General features: G+C 33.6%; 1 protein-coding gene across 1 annotated transcript in view; it reads left to right on the forward strand.

The window, feature by feature from the left end:
- The window catches only part of ADAMTS6 (ADAM metallopeptidase with thrombospondin type 1 motif 6), a 311,245-nt gene that overhangs the window by 12,963 nt on the left and 278,391 nt on the right, over positions 1–19,891 (forward strand). Inside the window, exons 3-6 of the mRNA XM_070519576.1 lie at positions 392–560; positions 9,828–10,039; positions 10,547–10,630; positions 11,128–11,273. Coding sequence (XP_070375677.1) covers positions 392–560; positions 9,828–10,039; positions 10,547–10,630; positions 11,128–11,273 — 611 coding nt within the window. The remainder of the gene's footprint in view (positions 1–391; positions 561–9,827; positions 10,040–10,546; positions 10,631–11,127; positions 11,274–19,891) is intronic.

Raw genomic sequence — 19,891 nt, forward strand, 5'->3', positions numbered from 1 at the left:
ACCCTGCCCATTTTCTATTGGCCAAAACTCAATTACAAAGCTATACCTAAACACAGAGGATGTAGTTAAGTTGTTTGCACAATTTGGAAAGGAAATAAGCCTGAGTGAACACCTAGAGGTCTCTGTTACCTTACAGAGTTGTTGAGATTGGAGAAATAGGTATGTGTCATGCTTAGTACAGGGCATAGCAATTAGAGGTATTTAAACATCTTTTTTAAAGAATATGAAAATTTATACACTGTTTTGCTGAGTACAGATAATTCACTAAATTTCTATTAACATGTCTCTTAACCTCCTTTTTGGAGAGATCAATTTATTTTTGACCCTTGGTAATAATGATAATACTTAAAATGATTCTTCTTGGTAAATTCTTTGTTTCCTTTTATTTTAGCATGGTGTTATTGCTACAGAAGATGAAGAATATTTTATTGAACCATTAAAGAATACCACAGAGGATTCCAAACATTTCAGTTATGAAAATGGCCATCCACATGTTATTTATAAAAAGTCTACCCTTCAGCAACGGCATCTGTTTGATCACTCTCATTGTGGGGTTTCGGGTGAGTGAATGTATGGATTTTAGAAAGCATATTGTATGGTATTGCCACTCTCTTTCTTCTGGCACATATGGTAAGGTTAATAATAAAAGTAAATCGGAATTTGAGTAATTAGAATGATAATGCCCAGAGTCCTCTTAAAAGGTGTCACCCATCAATAGTTTTAAGTCAATTTTGGAGGCTCTTTGAGAAGTCTTTAAAATATAAGTCTGTATAAAATTTGATTTTTTTATTCCTTTGAAGGGAAAAAACCCACCTTATTTTATCTAGGTAATTGTTACAGCTTTCATGCACACGTGTTCCATAGTACTCTGTGCTATTTGGTTACCCTGATATTTTTATTCTAGTGTCAGGAATCTAGACACTTGAATAAGACTTGAAGAGTCTTAAGGTAGTATTCAAAGATAGTGATAGTCAGGGTACTATAGAAATACATAGTAGAAATAACAAACCTAGATTTCAGTGGTCAAAGAAGGCTTCACGGAGGAAGTGACTTCTAAGCTGAGGCTCTAGGGATAAGAGAAGTTAGCTGGGCAAAGTGGAGTGAGCAGTGGATAGAGTGTTCTGCATGGAGGAAACAGCATTTACAAAACCAAAAGAGAGAATGTCGCATTCCACGAATTGGCAGTTCATATAACCAACTGGATATTAGAATGTGGGTTGGAGAGAGAGGGGTGGGTGAGATTCATAGTGGTTGGGGGAATGGTTGTGAGAGGTGAATCTGGAGAGATAAGAAGGGGCCAAATCATGAGAGGCTTGTTTAAACCTTATTGGGGAGTTTGTTTATTCTAATTGTGCTGGAAACCCATTGACAGGTTTTAAGCAGTAGGAATCACATGATCAGATTTGGGTTTTAGAAAGATTACTCTGGCAGCCCTATGGAGACTGAAGCGGAGAACAGCAAGATTAGAGGTATGGAGTTAGGAAGCTGTTTAGTCTAAAGATTAAAACACTTAGAGAAATAGAGTAGAAAGAACATGGGCTTTGGTGTAGCTTTGGACAAATTACCCAACCTCTCTGAGTAGTCCTTTTGGCACACGTTAGTTACTCAGTCAAATTGTACCTATCATTGTTGTTGGGATGACTGTTTCTAGCAATTATTTATTTATTTAAAGATTGGCACCTGAGCTAACAACTATTGCCAATCTTCTTTTTTTTTCCTTCTTCTTTCCCCCAAAGTCCCCCAGTACATACCTGTATACTACTTGTAGGTCCTTGTGGTTGTGCTATGTGGGACGTGGCCTCAGCATGGCCTAATGAGCAGTGCCATGTTCGTGCCCAGAATCCAAACCAGCGAAACTCTGGGCCACAGAAGTGGAGCGTGCGAACTTAACCACTCAGCTCCGGGGCCAACTCTGTTTCTAGCATTTAAAGAGCTATCATATTAAAAAAAAAAAAAAAGATTAGATTTGTTCAGTGTAGTTCTAGTAGCTAGAACCAGGGGGAGAGTATTTCAGAGGCAGATTTCAGCTTAATACAAAGAAGAATTCACCAGCAAGTAAATTTAGTTAAAAGTGGAATGGGTTCAACAAGTAGATTTGTAAAATATGGAATGTGTTGCCTTGTGAATTAGTGAATGCATCACTCTTTTGTTCCTTCTCCATTCTATCCTTCATGGGCTCCTTTTCTTCTACTTCAAGCGTAAGTGTTCTTTGGAGGGCTTTTCTCAACTGAACTCATTCTGCATACTCTCTTCTTGAATAATCTCTGAGGCTTTTAATTATGGGAGGTCCTTGCTAGTCCAGAATAATTGGTACTACAGAAAGCCCACTTAAAGTGAATTCATGTAAAACGTGAAATAAAATTTTTTTTTTTTTTTTTATTAATGATATGATGGATTACAGGCTTGTGAAATTTCAGTTGTACATTTTTGTTAGTCATGTTGTGGGTACACCACTACCCCCTCCGTGCCCTCCCCCCACCCCCCCTTTTCCCTGGTAACCACCGATCAGATCTCCTTCTCAATATACTAATTTCCACCTATGAGTGGAGTCATATAGAGTTCGTCTTTCTCTGACTGACTTATTTCGCTTAACATAATGCCCTCGAGGTCCATCCACATTGTTGTGAATGGGCCAATTTCGTCTTTTTTTATGGCTGAGTAGTATTCCATTGTGTATATATACCACATCTTCTTTATCCAATCATCAGTTTCTGGGCATGTAGGCTGGTTCCACGTCTTGGCTATTGTAAATAATGCTGCGATGAACATAGGGGTGCAACGGACTCTTGAGATATCTGATATCAGGTTCTTAGGATAGATACCCAGTAATGGGATGGCTGGGTCATAGGGTATTTCTATTTTTAACTTTTTGAGAAATCTCCATACTGTTTTCCATAGTGGCTGTACCAGTTTGCATTCCCACCAACAGTGTATGAGGGTTCCTCTTTCTCCACAACCTCTCCAACATTTGTCGTTCTTGGTTTTGGATGTTTTTGCCAATCTAACGGGGGTAAGGTGATATCTTAGTGTAGTTTTGATTTGCATTTCCCTGATGATTAGCGATGATGAACATCTTTTCATGTGTCTATTGGCCATATTCATATCTTCTTTTGAGAAATGTCTGTTCATGTCCTCTGCCCATTTTTTGATCGGGTTGTTTGTTTTTTTGTTGTTAAGCAGTGTGAGTTCTTTGTATATTATGGAGATTAACCCTTTGTCGGATAAGTGGCTTGTAAATATTTTTTCCCAATTAGTGAGCTGTTTTTTTGTTTCAATTCTGTTTTCCCTTGCCTTGAAGAAGCTCTTTAGTCTGATGAAGTCCCATTTGTTTATTCTTTCTATTGTTTCCCTCAACTGAGGAGTTACAGTGTCCGAAAAGATTCTTTTGAAACTGATGTCAAAGAGTGTACTACCTATATTCTCTTCCAAAAGACTTATTGTCTCAGGCCTAATCTTTAGGTCTTTGATCCATTTTGAGTTTATTTTGGTGTGTGGTGAAAAAGAATGGTCGATTTTCAATCTTTTGCATGTGGCTGTCCAGTTTTCCCAGCACCATTTGTTGAAGAGACTTTCTTTTCTCCATTGTAGGCCCTCTGCTCCTTTGTCGAAGATTAGCTGTCCATAGATGTGTGGTTTTATCTCTGGGCTTTCAATTCTGTTCCATTGATCTGTGCACCTGTTTTTGTACCAGTACCATGCTGTTTTGATCACTGTAGCTTTGTAGTATGTTTTGAAATCAGGGATTGTGATTCCGCCGGCTTTGTTTTTCTTGCTCAAGATTGCTTTAGCAATTCGTGGTCTTTTGTTCCCCCATATGAATTTTAGGATTGTTTGTTGAATTTCTGTGAAGAATGTTCTTGGGATTCTGATTGGGATAGCATTGAATCTGTATATTGCTTTGGGTAGTATGGACATTTTAACTATGTTTATTCTTCCAATCCATGTGCAAGGAATGTCTTTCCATCTCTTTATGTCATCGTCAATTTCTTTCAAGAAAGTCTTGTAGTTTTCATTGTATAGATCCTTCACTTCCTTGGTTAAGTTTATCCCAAGGTATTTTATTCTTTTCGTTGCGATTGTGAATGGGATAGAGTTCTTGAGTTCTTTTTCTGTTAGTTTATTGTTAGTGTATAGAAATGCTACTGATTTATGCACGTTAATTTTATACCCTGCTACTTTGCTGTAGTTGTTGATTATTTCTAATAGTTTTTCTGTGGATTCTTTGGGGTTTTCTATGTATAAGATCATGTCGTCTGCAAACAACGCGAGTTTTACTTCTTCGTTACCTATTTGGATTCCTTTTATTTTTTTTTCCTGCCGAATTGCTCTGGCCAGCACCTCCAGTACTATGTTGAATAGGAGTGGTGAAAGTGGGCACCCTTGTCTTGTTCCTGTCCTCAGAGGGATGGCTTTCAGCTTTTGTCCATTGAGTATGATGTTGGCTGTGGGTCTATCATATATGGCCTTTATTATGTTGAGGTACTTTCCTTCTATACCCATTTTACTGAGGGTTTTTATCATAAATGGGTGTTGGATCTTGTCGAATGCTTTCTCTGCGTCTATTGAGATGATCATGTGGTTTTTGTTTTTCATTTTGTTGATGTAGTGTATCACGTTGATTGACTTGCGGATGTTGAACCATCCCTGTGTCCCTGGTATAAATCCCACTTGATCATGGTGTATAATCTTTTTGATGTATTGCTGTAATCGGTTTGCCAAAATTTTGTTGAGGATTTTTGCATCTATGTTCATCAGTGATATCGGCCTGTAGTTCTCCTTCTTTGTGTTGTCCTTGTCAGGTTTGGGGATCAGAGTGATGTTGGCTTCATAGAATGTGTTAGGGAGTTCTCCATCTTTCTCAATTTTCTGGAACAGTTTGAGGAGAATAGGTATTAAGTCTTCTTTGAATGTTTGGTAGAATTCTCCAGAGAAGCCGTCTGGTCCTGGACTCTTGTTTTTGGGAAGGTTTTTGATTACCGTTTCTATTTCCTTTCTTGTGATTGGTCTATTCAGATTCTCCATTTCTTCCTGATTCAGTTTGGGGAGATTGTAGGAGTCTAGGAATTTGTCCATTTCTTCCAGGTTGTTCAATTTGTTGGCATATAGTTTTTCATAGTATTCTCTTATGATCTCTTGTATTTCATTGGTATCTGTTGTGATTTCTCCTCTCTCATTCCTGATTTTATTAATTTGCGCTTTCTCTCTTCTTTTCTTGGTGAGTCTGGCTAGGGGTTTGTCAATTTTGTTAATTCTTTCGAAGAACCAACTCTTTGTTTCATTGATCCTTTCTATTGTCTTTTTTGTTTCAATATCGTTTATTTCTGCTCTTATTTTTATTATTTCCCTCCTTCTACTGACTCTGGGCTTTGTTTGTTCTTCTTTTTCTAGTTCTGTTAGGTGTCGTTTGAGGTTGCTTACGTGAGCTTTTTCTTGTTTAGTGAGGTGAGCCTGTATTGCGATGAATTTCCCTCTTAGGACTGCTTTTGCTGCATCCCAAATGATTTGGTATGTCGTGTTCTCATTTTCATTTGTCTCCAGATAATATTTGATTTCTTCTTTAATTTCTTCAATGATCCATTGTTTGTTGAGAAGCGTGTTGTTTAGTCTCCACATTTTTGCACCTTTCTCTGCTTTTTTCTTGTAGTTGATTTCTAGTTTAATAGCGTTATGATCATGAAATAAAATTTTATAGTAAATAACAACAAAAGGTTCGACTGGTCTTTGTATTGAGTAATGAAACTAAATATTATGCAAATAGTTTATTTTATCTTATATTTAACAAAATTTAGGCGATAATTACAACTGTATACAAATTGTTTAAAAACTAGGCTTCAAATATTTAGCTGTTTATTGTAGTATAATTTCCCCATCTTTTCCATAACATGACATCCTTCTCTATATGATTGTAAAGGTCACTTTTGGCAAAAGTATTTAAAGATTTCATCATATTCTGAAAGGTATCTCTTAATCCTGTGACATTCAAATTAGCCTCTTTTGAAGTGCCTATCTCATAATTAGCTGGTCTTACTCAGGCAGATCCTTATTTTTCAATGGTTTAGTTGAGTCAGACAGTTCTCCAAATCCACTCTTATTGCCATGATAAAATTCTGCCCTTTTAGGGGGAGATTTTCTTCTACAATCTCTCCCCCTGGATTACTATTTCCTAAATTGTCCTCGCTTTTAATCTATTCCACTCACTAGCCATTTCTACTACCCCTAACACCTGTTCATTTAGTTCAGACCCTCATTGTCTCCTGCCTAGACCACTGTAATGGCTTTCTAACTGGTCTTCCTGTCTCCAGGTTTGTCCTGTCTTTAGTCAATCTGTCTCCTAAATTAGGCAGTATTAGTCACCTTCAAACACTTCACTGGCTTCCCAATAGTGAGAATATAGTAGTAGTTCCCTAAGTTCCATGGGAAAGTTACTAGATGTTATTGGAAAAAAAGCGTTTTGTGTTTACTAAGTTTGAGAAATGTCTGGTTAAGAACTATTAATGTTAATTGTGACACTATTTCAACAGCATAGTTCAAGTGAGATGTGCATTTATAGGCATACACTGCTGCTTAACCTGTTATGGAGAACTCAAGTTTATATCAAAACATGAGATATAAAAGCCCTTTTGACAGTGGGTATATTTATCTTGTATTCAGATATGAATTTCCCCATTCTAATTAGATTTAAGCTATCAATTTAAAAATTTGTATGAAAATAATATCTATTCTTTGTAGAAAATTTGGAAAATACAGGATAAAAAAATTTGAATGTTTTATAGTCCATTGATATAGATATTATTACGTCTCTATACCTGCCTTATCTACTTATGTATTTATTAAATAAATACTTATCTAGCATGTATATGCAAGGCTATTCTAGACGCTGGGGATGCAGAATAAATAAAGCAGGAAGAGTCCCTGGTCCCATGGAGCTTATATTCTAGTGAGGAGAGAGAGTTAACTAAATAAGTGATCAAACAAACAAAGAAAGAAATGGCCAACTGCCAAGAAGTAATAGTGCTATGAATGAAAAATAAAGCAGGTCAATGAAATAATCTTGAATGGCTGTACGTATTAAAAAATATTTTGAGACTGATTGAAAACTTAAAATCTTATTTCAGATGGCAAAGAGATCCATGTATTTAGTTTTGGGGAAAAGTTTTTTATTGTATGTGTTTATGGAGGAGAGTTTTCTTTAACATTCTACACTCTATCCAAAATTAAACTGAGCAAATCTTATGTCATGAGTATCATTTGAAGAACTGCTAATCTTTATTTTGAACCAAAACAAAATAAGTCAATTGTGTATTCTATTTTAGACTGAAAAACATATTAGGTACAGATCATTAAGCCGTCATTGAGTAGTCAATCTACAATTATAGAATGTAAATATTGTTTTGTGATGATCTAATTATACTGCATTAATTTAATTTTTAAATGAAACTGAAGATATTCTCTCTTGATTTTATTCACTCAGTATGGATGTATGAATATTATATATATGTATATATATATCAGACTGCAAATTCTTTGAGTATAAGGACTATATCTTTTTATTTACAAATGACCATCAAAGACATTATATATGTATTTAATTATGAAAATGATGATAATAAAAGCAGCTAGTTTATACTGAATGCTATCAAATGAGAAATACCCTTGCTAAATGTCTAGCACTTACATTGCCTAATCATGTCTAACTCTTTTCACAATACTTTAAATAAAAATAGGGAGAAATTGAATGGATTAGAGAAGTGACAATGATCAAAATAATGGAAATTAAATCTTATGTTTAGACATTTAAGCTGTCCAGCCATAGGAAGGGAAGACTAGGCATAATTTTAATACATGAGTGGTTTTATGATCACAGAAGACTGAGCAGGAGAAATTAGAGTTATGTTAATGCAGAAAAGATTTTGACTGTTTCATAACAATATTATCACAAACCCAATGGCTTAAGCAATATGCTTTTATCATCTCACAGTTTCTGTGCATCAGGAGTTTGTGCATGGATGAGTTATCTACTTAGCCTCAGCCAGGGCTGTGTTCTTATCTGGAGTCTTGATTGGGGAAAATCCATTTCTCCATTCCCATGGCTGTGGGCAGCATTTAGTTGCTTGCTGTTGTAGGAATGAAAGCTTTAGTTTCTGGCTGATTGCCAGAGACCACCTCCAGTTCCTTGCCATGTACACCAACATAGTTGTTTACTTCCTCTAAGCCAGCAAGAGAAAGACTCTAGTGAGAGAGATTTTACAGTATTATGTTAACATAATTATGTACTCATATACATGTAATCATGTAGATCCCATCATCTTTGCTGTATTGCATTGGTTAGAAGCAAGTCACAAGTCCCACCCATATTCAAGGGGAGAAGATCACACAAATGCGTGAACATTAGGAGGCCACCTTAAGAGTCTGTCTGCCACAACTGGACATAGGGGAATACTTACTGGCTGTCTTGGGTATATACTATTCAAATAGAAGTAGTATGTCTCTGCCTCTCTTAATCTTTAGGAATAAAGACATTTAATTTATATGAGATTCAAAAGTATTTGATAACTTCTTGTGGTCATTTCCATCTCATTTCTTAAAATTTGTAACTTCTACCTACTTTTTTTTTTTTTTTTTTTGGTGAGGAAGGTTGGCCGTGAGCTAACATCTGTTGACAATCTTCCTCTATTTTGTATGTGAGATGCTGCCATAACATGGCTTAATGAGAAGTGTGTAGGTCTGCACCTGGGATTTTAGCAAATCCCATGCTGCTGAAGCAGAGCACAAGAACTTAACCACTATGCCACTGGGCCAGCCCCTCCCTAACTAATTTTTAAAAGGAAAAGCTAAAGAAGTTAGAAAAATAGAAAATAGTGCTACTTTCTGTCAAGTATATTATGTAAATTAATCTAAGTTTTCCTCACTAAATTTTTCAATAAGTGGAGGTTAGAAGGATTTCCTGTTCAACCTAAGGATATGAAAGTGAGGTATGCAAAGGACATGTACCTGCTCAAGGTTATTAAATGAAGATGAATTTAAATGAGGCAAGTGTTTACAAATGCCATAGTACTAAAAGGTTTCCTCTGTACTGAACGACCAAATGTGTATAAAACAAAGGAAAAACTACAATCCACACCAAAATGTGATTTAAAGTGAGTCATGCTAGAATCGTGATCTTTCAACTCTGATTCTAATACCATTTACCTCTAAGTTTTGGAAAAGGAATACTTTAAGTACTTTGTTAGTATAAATAGTTTAGACTGTAAAACTAAGGAATTAAAAAATTCACAGCCTTGTTAGGACTGACATTACTAAAGCAGTAGAATTGTTCTAATTAAGATAGTTTAAGAAAAAGTATCTTACTTTAAAATAAATGCTCAAAAGCATCTTAGGAATAGATTTTCACAACATTAATTGTTCTTCATCAGAACTGTCTTAGGCTGTTTAGAAAGTTAATGCTCTAGTTGCTTTTTAAACAACTTTAAATGATTTTTTTAAAGTACATATTCTAAATTAAAATTAGTCTGACAATCACTCACTGGAATGATATGAAATGATTATTTGAAAATTCTTTTTTATTAAGTAATTCATTAGATTTACTTTGTTTTGTTTTCATGGGCAGTTGAATGTTATTAATGTTTAATTTTTTTCTGAAAATATGATTAGTTTGAAAAATATAAAGAATTTAATTTTCTCACTACTGCATTTCCTCATTCTCTCCTATTTTGAAAAATCTTAAAATGAATTTATGAACATAAAAATTTATGTTTACATGAAAGATCTATAAATAAATAAGTTTAATTAGTGAACTTTTCTGAACTAGTTAATTGTTTTTATTGTAGACCTCATAAGAAGTGGCAAACCTTGGTGGCTGAATGACACATCTGCTTTTCCCTCTTCTCTACCAATTAATGACACACATAGCCGCCACAGACAGAAGAGATCAGTAAGCGTTGAGCGGTTTGTGGAGACATTAGTAGTGGCAGACAAAATGATGGTGGGCTACCATGGCCGCAAAGACATTGAACATTACATTTTGAGTGTGATGAATATTGTAAGTTTGATCCCTCTATATAATATTTTAACTTAATAGTTTGTTGTGTTTTTAACTAAGGTCATGGATTTTTATTGTGAAATAATGATTTTTAGAATGTACTCACTTAAAATGAGAAAGAATTGATCTATTGTTTCAGTTCCATTGAAAATACATTTAAGGGTGATCTTATTGTTCACTTTCAGACAATATGACTTTTTGAATGTGTCATGTTAAATCTTGTTTAAGAGGTTTTCTTTAATTTGAAACATTCAGCTCACCCTCTTAATTACTATGTTGTGGTTCATCTTTAGGAGAAATATTTCTTGTGGTAGACTTGTATAAAAACCTTTTACCAAGGGATCTTAAGGGTAGAGTTCTAAGTGATATGGAATAAAAGAATATCTTTTTATATATACAGTGGTTAAATTCATGAAAAATTATTTTACCACTCTTTTAAAAAATATCAAATGGTCACCCTATGATTTTTGTCTGACTTTGTGTCTTTTCTTATTTTCTGGAGGTCAGGTTGCCAAACTTTACCGTGATTCCAGCCTAGGAAACGTTGTGAATATTATAGTGGCCCGCTTAATTGTTCTCACAGAAGATCAGGTAAGAATGAGTTAGTTTATAAATCTAAAACTCTTAACAGGCTACAGAATTATGTATTATAAAATAATATATTTTATTACTTCTTCTCTTAGGAAGTTCTAGTTTAATATGACTTTCAGCTCTAAGCATTTAATATTTAAAGCAAGTCGTAAATAGTTTACAAGAATATACCTCTTATGTCATGGTAAAGCTATATATGTATCTTCAGCTATGTGTTTCAGTATAAAATGGGCATTTGCATGGCAGACCTTATAATAGTGGTTTTATATGCTGATGATCACATATATTCACATTATCATTAAAGCTGGAACTGGAGAGAATGTCGGTTCAATAATACACTAAATTAACTCTCAGATATTACAGAAATAAAAATTGGCAAGAGATTATTCCTAGAAACCACTGCTTCTAATTATAGTCCCACTTTAGTCTTCAAAAGTTTTAACAACTGACCTTAGTAATTTGTTTGGAACATTTCTGGTATGCATGTTGTATTGCAGCCAAACTTGGAGATAAACCACCATGCAGACAAGTCCCTCGATAGCTTCTGTAAGTGGCAGAAATCCATTCTCTCCCACCAAAGTGATGGAAACACCATTCCAGAAAATGGGATTGCCCACCACGATAATGCGGTTCTTATTACTAGGTATGGTTTGTTGCAAGTATTTTACCTTTGATTGTTGTGTTTGATATTGTAATTATATTTGGTTCTATCTAAAGCCTCATTCAGGTAATGAGTATAGAGAAAGTAAAATGGTGATTTATTATTCACCACTGAGAAAGAATATATTACGCTTATTGTGTTTGCATCGAATGAACCAAATGAGAAAAAAGAAAAGATTTAGAGTTGACTTAGAAATTTAATAAATACCTTTCCTTCTGCTAAGGTCTATTTGTAAGGTTTAATAGGAAGCACATATATGTTTTGTTAATTGAACATAATACATACTAAAAGCAAGATTAAAAAGTATGAGAAAATATATTTAAAAAATAAAAATGAGTCATCACACTTTGTTATAAAACATTAATTATTCTTACCTCCAAATTGTTAAAAGGAAGGACTTTGGTAGTTACACAGTTTACTTAAGTGAATGTTTATTTCATTAAAAATATTTTAATTAAGAGACATAAATATAAAGAAGCAGATTTATTACACTGTATGTTGAACAGCTTGTCTCACAGGCAAAATTATTACTTGATGATAACCCAATGAATTCATGTTGTTTCTTTCCGGTTTTACAAAATTGCATTCAGATCCATTCTATTCCTTACTCTCCATCAACAACTTTGTGAAGTAGATATTGTTATTATTTTTCCCACGTAAGAAATGAGGAAACTGGTTTAAAATACTTAAATTGCTTGAGATTACTGCTAGTAAGTGAAAGACCAGGGCTTAAACCCTGTTAATTCTGTCTTTTTTGATTGTACTATGCTATCTGTCTTAGTTTTTCTATAGTCCAGTTATGATTGGTTAGAAGTGTGTTTAAATCATTTTAAGATAAGTTTGTCTTTTGACTTCTTGTGAGTACTTAAAAATGAGAACAAAATAAATAATAGCAAAAAAACAAAAGCAAAATGGAAGCTTTATTGTCTCTTGGCTAAATGGAAGCCTTTGTTATCTTGATTACTTCTCATAATTCGCAAGGCAGTATTTGACCTATACTTCATCAGTGGATGCCCATTGACTCTACATTAAACTCTCCGGAGGGAGTATAAAGTATATAGGATCAGAATCTCGAGACCCAGTAAGATAATGTGAATTTAGCTTTAAAAAAAAAGTCCCTGTTAACTGAGTTGTAGAGTTAAAAGTTTCTGAGTTTATTTTTTTTTACAGTTACACTTACTTTAATTGACTTCATCTACCTGGCATCGTAAACCAGAAAATTTTGTTGATGCTATGCTTGCCGAATTAAAACAACATTGTGTGGTTCTATATTCATATGCGTTGACACATCGGTCTGATAAATTCTGCAATTCCTCAGAGTCTTGTGGTCTGGAATGATTCCCAAATATAGTTGAGGAGTTAAAAATATACTAGGAATTGTGCAAATATAGAAACCTTTGTATAAAAATATATATGGATATGATTAGTGTCAATGAAATTACTAAAGGAAAATGTCTGTTATATATGGTTAGCAAAATGATCACAGATATTTACATTGGCTTCTGTATTTATATTTATAAAGCCCTACCTCTCCCCAAAAACGCAATGCCCAGTGGGCTCCGATGCTTCACATTTTCATAATTGTTTTTGCATTGGATTTTTAACTTTTGCATCAAATGACAGAAGTTATACCAAGAGTGCACATTTATAAGTATTGAAGTAGTGAAATACATCTGGGCAGTTAGCCACTCTTTCTTTGCACTGGCTACAACGTTTGGCTGCCTGACTTGTTACTCTGAATTGGTCCAGATATTTTTCTGATCCTCTACAGAGCTCTTCTTTGCTTCTCCAAGCTACTTCAAGTGCCTTTTTGATGTCTGAGATTTGAACATAAAATTTTTGTTTTAAACTTGTCTCCTCTTGGTTAGACTAGCACTAGAAATGATCTCAGGATTTAATGGGACAGTGCTTCAAAGAGTTCATATCCCATGTCATTTTAGGTTGGGTATGTAATGGAGATTAGAAAAATGCCTCTTTGGGGCAGCGTAGAATGCCTTTTTGAATTGTTATTCAAGTCTCAAAGTATGTTTTAGCCTATTTAAAAGTCAACAATCTTTGAATTATTAGGGCTACAGAGTCACGTCTAAATGAGATGGCTATCATCTCTAATATTTCGTGTTTTTTTGTTGGGGGGTTTACCAGTGTTTGAATCTCCCTTATATATTTTTGATTTGTGAAATTGAACATATGTTTAAGTCATACTGCTACTTTTAGTAAAAACAATTATGAGAATTCCATAGATGATTTTATATTAGTGTTGAAAATTGCTTTATATAACTCACTTATTAACAAGTTCAGGATTGTGACTCCACCATTTAGAGGTAAGATCATGATTTATGTTTACTTGAAATGTCAGCTCACTAGGGAGAATGTATAATGTTTTATCGAGAATTCCAGAGAAAAATTGATGGATATGTTTATCTCCTCTAGGCCAAATTTTGTCCTAGGGATTTAAATGTTTTAAGCAGAAAACCATTTTGAACTGTAGTACTTAGGTAATAATAGTTTCTTTTGAAAAAAAATTAAAAAACTCAAAATTTTATCTCCTCTTAGCAAGTATTTTATTTTATTACCATAAATTTGAAATAAATTGTGCACTACAAAGCTATCAGATCCCTGTGAATAGACAGAAAGAAAATAAAGACAATTTAAAAATGTAAAATTTTGTTGTTTTATCTCATATTAAAAATATTGAATTAACATCAGAGAGCATATTAAAAGCTATTTTATATATACATTTTAATTTTTATATACATTTATGTTTATTTTTGTGTGTAAGTATATATGTATAAGATATACTGAACATCTGTTATATGCCATCCAGCTTTATCTAATCTTTTTTTAAAAACTGAAGTATGATTTACAAATAAAATTGTATATATTTAAAGTGTACAACATGATGATTTGATATACATACACATTGTGAGCTGATTACCAGAATCAAGTTAAATACATCCATCACCTCAGTTACCTTATTTTCTTTTTCTTATTTTGAATGAGAACGCTTCACGTATACTCTCGTAGCAAATTTCAACTGTACATATGGCATTATTAACTATAGTCACTATGCTGTACATTAGATCCTCAGAACTTATTCATCTTAAAACTAAAAGTTTGTACCCTTTGACCAATATCTCCCCGTTTCCCCCATCCCCCAACCCTTGGCTATTGCCATCCTACTCTTGGTTTCTGTGAGTTCAACTTTTAAAAAAAATCCATATATAACTGAGATTATATGGTATTTGTCTTTCTCTATCTGGCTTATTTCACTTAGCATAATAGCCTCCAGGTTTATCCATGTTGTCACAAATAACAACATTGCCTTCTTTTTTATAACTGAATAATATTCCATTATATATACCACATTTTCTTTATCCATTCAGCCATCAATGGACAATTAGATTGTTTCCATATCTTGGCTGTTTTGAATAATGCTGCAGTGAACGTGGAAGTGCAAGTATCTCTTTGAGATACTAATTTCGCTTCCTTCAGATATGTACCCAGAAGTGGGATTGCTGGATCGTATGGTAGTTCAGTTTTTAAATTTTTGAGGAAACTCCATGCTGTTTTCCATAATGATTGTACTAATTTACATGCCTACCAACTGCACAAGGGTTCCTTTTTCTCTACATCCTCGCTAACATTTGTTATCTCTTGTCTTTTTGATAATCCATCCTAACAGGTGAGAGATGATATGTCATTATGGTTTTGATTTGCATTTCCTTGATGAGTGGTGGTGTTGAGCACCTTTTCATGTTCCTGTTGGCCATTTTTATGTCGTCTTGGAAAAATGTCTATTTAAGTTCTTTGCCCATTTTTAAATCAGATTATTTCATTTTGCTATGGAGTTGTGTAGATTCTTTATATATTTGAGATATTAATCCATTATCAGATATGTGGCTTCCAAATGTTTTCTCCCATTCCTTAGATTGCCTTTTCATTTTGTGTTGTTTCCTGTACAGTGCAGAAGTTTTGTAGTTTGATGTAGTCTCACTTGTTTTTTTTGCTTTTGTCGCCTGTGCTTTTAGTGTCATATCCAAAAAACCATTGCCAAGACCAATGTCAAGGAGGTTTCCCCTATGTTTTGTTCTAGGAGTTTTACAGTTTCAGATCTTACATTTAAATCTTTAGTATGTTTTGAGTTAATTTTTTGAGTGGTGTAAGATAGGGCGTTAATTTCATTCTTTTGCATATGGATATTCACTTTTCCCAACATTGTTTATTTCAGAGACTGTCCTTTTCCCACTGTGTTTTTTTGGCACCCTTGTCAAAGATTAGTTGACCATATATTCATGGATTTATTTCTGGGCTCTCTATCCTTTTCCATTGGTCTATGTGTCTTTTTATGCTGCTTCTCTACTGTTTTGATTACTTTAGCTTTGTAATATAGTTTGACACTAGGAAGTGTGATGCCTTCAGCTTTGTTCTTCTTTCTCAAGAATGATTTGTCTATTTGAGATCTTTTGTGGTTCCATATAAATTTTAGTGTTGTTTTTTCTATTTCTTTGAAAAATCTCCTTGGAATTTTAATTGGAATTGCATTGACTCTGTAGATTGCTTTGGGTGATATAGACATTTTAACATTAATTCTTGCAGTCCAAGAACAAGAGATGCCTTTCCATTTATTTGTGTCTTCTTCAGTTTCTTTCATCAATATCTTATAATTTTCAGTTTTAATTTTTATAATCTTATAATTTTACAGATCTTTCACCTCCTCAGTTAAATTTATTCCTAAGTATTTTATTGTTTTTTGATACCATTGTAAATGAGATTGCTTTCTTAATTTCTTTTTCGGATAGTTCACTGTAGTGTATAGAAGCACAACTTATTTTTGTGTTTTGATTTTGTATACTACAACTTTACTGAATCCATTTTGGTTCTAGCAGTTTTTTAGTGGAGTCTTTAGGATTTTTTATGTATAAGATCATGTTATCTGCAAACAGAATTTTACTTCTTCCTTTCTAATTTGGATACCTTTTATTTCTTTTTCTTGCCTAATTGCTCCGACTAGGACTTCTAGTACTATGTTGGATAGAAGTGGTGAGAGCAGGCATCCTTGCTTGTTTCTGATCTTAGTGGAAAAGCTTTTAACTTTTCAACATTGAGTATAATGTTAGCGTGGGCTTGTCATACGTGGTCTTTATTATGTTGAGGTACATTCCATATATTCCTAATTTCTTGGGAATTTTTATCATGAAAGGATATTGAGTTTTGTCAAATACCTTTCCTGTAGCTATTGAGATGATCATATAATTTTTATTCTTTATTCTGTTTGTGTGGTGTATCACATTCATTAATTCATTTATGTTGAACCATCCTTGTGTTCTAGGGATGAATCCCACTTGATCTTGGTGTATGAACCTTTTAATGTGCTGGTGCATTTGGTTTGCTAGCATTTTGTTGAGGATTTTTGCTTTATGTGCACCATGGATATTGGCCTGTAATTTCATTTTGTTGAATATCTTTATTTGACTTTGGTATCAGAATAATGTTGTGCCCTTCAAATGAGTTTGGAAATGTTCATTCCTCTTCAATATTTGGGAAGAGTTTGAGAAGGATTGGTATTATTCTTCTTTAAATGTTTGATAGAAATCATCAATGAAGCCATCTGGTACTGGTCTTTTCTTTACCAGGAGAGTTTTGATTACTGATTCAATTTCCTTACTTGTTATAGGTCTAGTCATATTTTCTATTTCTTATGGGTAGGTTGTATGTTTCTTGAAATTTTTCATTTCTTGTACGTTATCCAATTTGTTGGTGTATAATTGTTCATAACGGTCTCTTATGATCCTTTATAGTTCTGTGGTATCAGTTATAATGTCTCATCTTTCACTACTCATTTTATTTATTTGAATCTTCTTTTTTTCTTAGTCTGGCTAAAGATTTGTCAATTTTGTTTTTCTTTTCAGAAAAACAGCTCTTAGTTTTGTTGATCTTTTCTGTTTGTTTTATAGTTTCTATTTCATTTATTTGTTCTCTGATCTTTATTATTTCCTTCCTTCTACTAACTTTGGGCCTCGTTTGTTCTTTTTCTGTTTTCTGTAAGGTGTAAAGTTAGGTTGTTTATTTGAGATCTTTATTTTTTGCTAATGTAGACATATTTTGCTATAAAGTTCTCTCTTAGAACTGCTTTTGCTGCATCCCATGTCTTGGTATGTTGTTTTTTCCATTTTTGTTAGTCTCAAGATACTTTTTGATTATCTTTTTGATTTCTTCCTTGTGTCATTGATTTTCAGCAATGTATTGTTTAATTTCCACATATTTTGAAATTCTCCTGCTTTTCTCCTGTTGTTGATTTCTAGTTTCAGACCATTGTTGTCAGAAAAGAGCCTCTTATGATTTCAATCTTAAATTTCTTGAGACTTATTTTGTGACCTATCATATAATCTTTTCTGGATACTGTTCTGTATGTGCTTGAGAAGAATGTGTATTCTGCTTCTTTTGAGTGGAATGTTCTGTATATGTCCGGTAAATCCATTTGGTCTAAAGTGTAGTTCAAGTCCCATATTTTCTTAATTGATTTTCTGTCTCAGTGATCTATCCATTGTTGAAAGTGGGTTATTGAAGTTCCCTACTATTATTGCATTGCTGTCTATTTCTGCCTTCAGATATGCCAATATTTGCTTAATATGTTAAAACACTGATTTGGGGGTACATTTATATTTATAATTGTTATATCCTCTTGATGAATTAATCCCTTCGTCATTATATGACCTTTGTCTTTTGTTTCAGCTTTTGATTTAAAGTCTATTTTGTCTGATGTAAGTTTAGCTACCCCTTTTCTATTTTGGTTTCTATTTGCATGAAATAACTTTTTTCATCCCTTCACTTTCAGTGTATATGTAATTCTTAAAGCTGAATTGAGTCTCTTATAGGCATTATATAGTTGGGTCTTATTTTTTGTTATCCTTTTGGCCACTCTATGTCTTTTCAATTAAAGGATTTAACCTATTTACATATAAAGTAATTATTGATAGATAAGGACTTACTAATGCCATCTTATGAATTGTTTTCTGGCTGTATTGTAGTTCCTTTGTTCCTTTCTTCCTCTTTTGCTGTCTTCCTTTGTGATTTGGTGATTTTATGTAGTGGCATGCTTTGATTTCTTTCTCTTTGTCTTTTGTGTATCTACTATAGGTTTTTACTTTGTAGTTACCATGAGGCTTACATAAAACATTTGACAGTTATTAGTCTATTATAAGCTGATAACAATTTAACTTCAATATACGAAAACTCTACCATTTTATTCCCCCCTTTTATGTTTTTTGATGTCACAATTTGCATCTTTTTATATTGTTTATTCATTAGAAATATTGTAGCTATAGTTATTTTTAATACTTTTGTCTTTTAGCCTTTCTACTAGGTTTAAGTGATCTACACTCCACCATTACAGTATTAGAGTATTCTGAATTTGACAGTTTACTTACCTTTATCAGTGAATTTTAGATTTTCATTTGTTTTCATGTTACTAATTAGCATCCTTTCTTTTCCACATGAAGAACTCCCTTTAGCATTTCTTGTAAGGCAATTCTAGTGGTGATGAACTCCTTCAGCTTTTGTTTGTCTGGGGAAGCCTTTGTCTCCCTTCATTTTTGAAGGACAGCATTGCTGGGTACAGCATTCTTGGTTGGTCGTTTTTTTCATTCAGCACTTTGAATTTATTATCTTACTCTCTTCTGGCCTGCAAGGTTTCTGCTGATAAATCTACTGATAACATTATAGGAGTTCCTTTGAATGAGATAAGGTTTTTTTTCTCTTGCTGCTTTCAAAATTTTCTCTGCATCTTTTATTTTTGACAATTTTATTACAATGTCTCAGTGAAGTCTTCTCTGAGTCAAATCTGTATGGGCACCTGTGAGCTTCGTGTAATTGGATTTCCATATCTTTCCTAGATATAGGAAATTCTCAGCCGTTATTTCTTTCAATAAGCTTTCTACTCCTTTCTCTCTCTCTTTGCGTTTTGGGACTCCCATAATGCAAGTCTTATTTCACTTGATGGTATTTCATAATTTAGGTAGGCTTCCTTCACTCTTTTTCATTTTTCTTCCCTTAGTGGATAATTTCAAATGAAATGTCTTTAAGTTCACAGATTTTTCTCATGCTTGATCATGTCTACTGGTGATACTCTTTATTGCAGTTTTCATCTCATTCTTCAGTTTCAGAATTTCTGTTTGATTCTTTTATATAATTTATTTCTCTCTTTTGAACTTATTTTATTCATATATTCTTTTCCTAATATCACTGATTTGTGGATCTGTGCTCAGCTTCCTTAAAATGCTTATTTTGAATTCTTTGTCATTTTGTAGATCTCTATATTTTTGCAGACAGTTACTGGAAAATTTTGTGTTCATTTGGTGGTGTCAGGTTTTCTTGATATTTTGCATTTCTGTAGCTTTGCATTGTTGTCTGTGCATTTGATTGAACAGTCATTTCTTCCAGCATTACAGACTTATTTTGGTAGAGAAAGATCTTCATCTGCAAATGAAAACTGGGGCACTGATTGAGTTGGGTATGGTGTTTCTAGCTGTGGGGAAGGCCCAACAGTGTAGTCACCATGCAGCTTCATCAGCTGAAGGTAGCATTGGTGAAGAGCACAGGGA

The sequence above is a fragment of the Equus asinus genome, chromosome 10 (genome assembly GCF_041296235.1).
Source record: "Equus asinus isolate D_3611 breed Donkey chromosome 10, EquAss-T2T_v2, whole genome shotgun sequence".
Taxonomy (NCBI): Eukaryota; Metazoa; Chordata; class Mammalia; order Perissodactyla; family Equidae; genus Equus; species Equus asinus.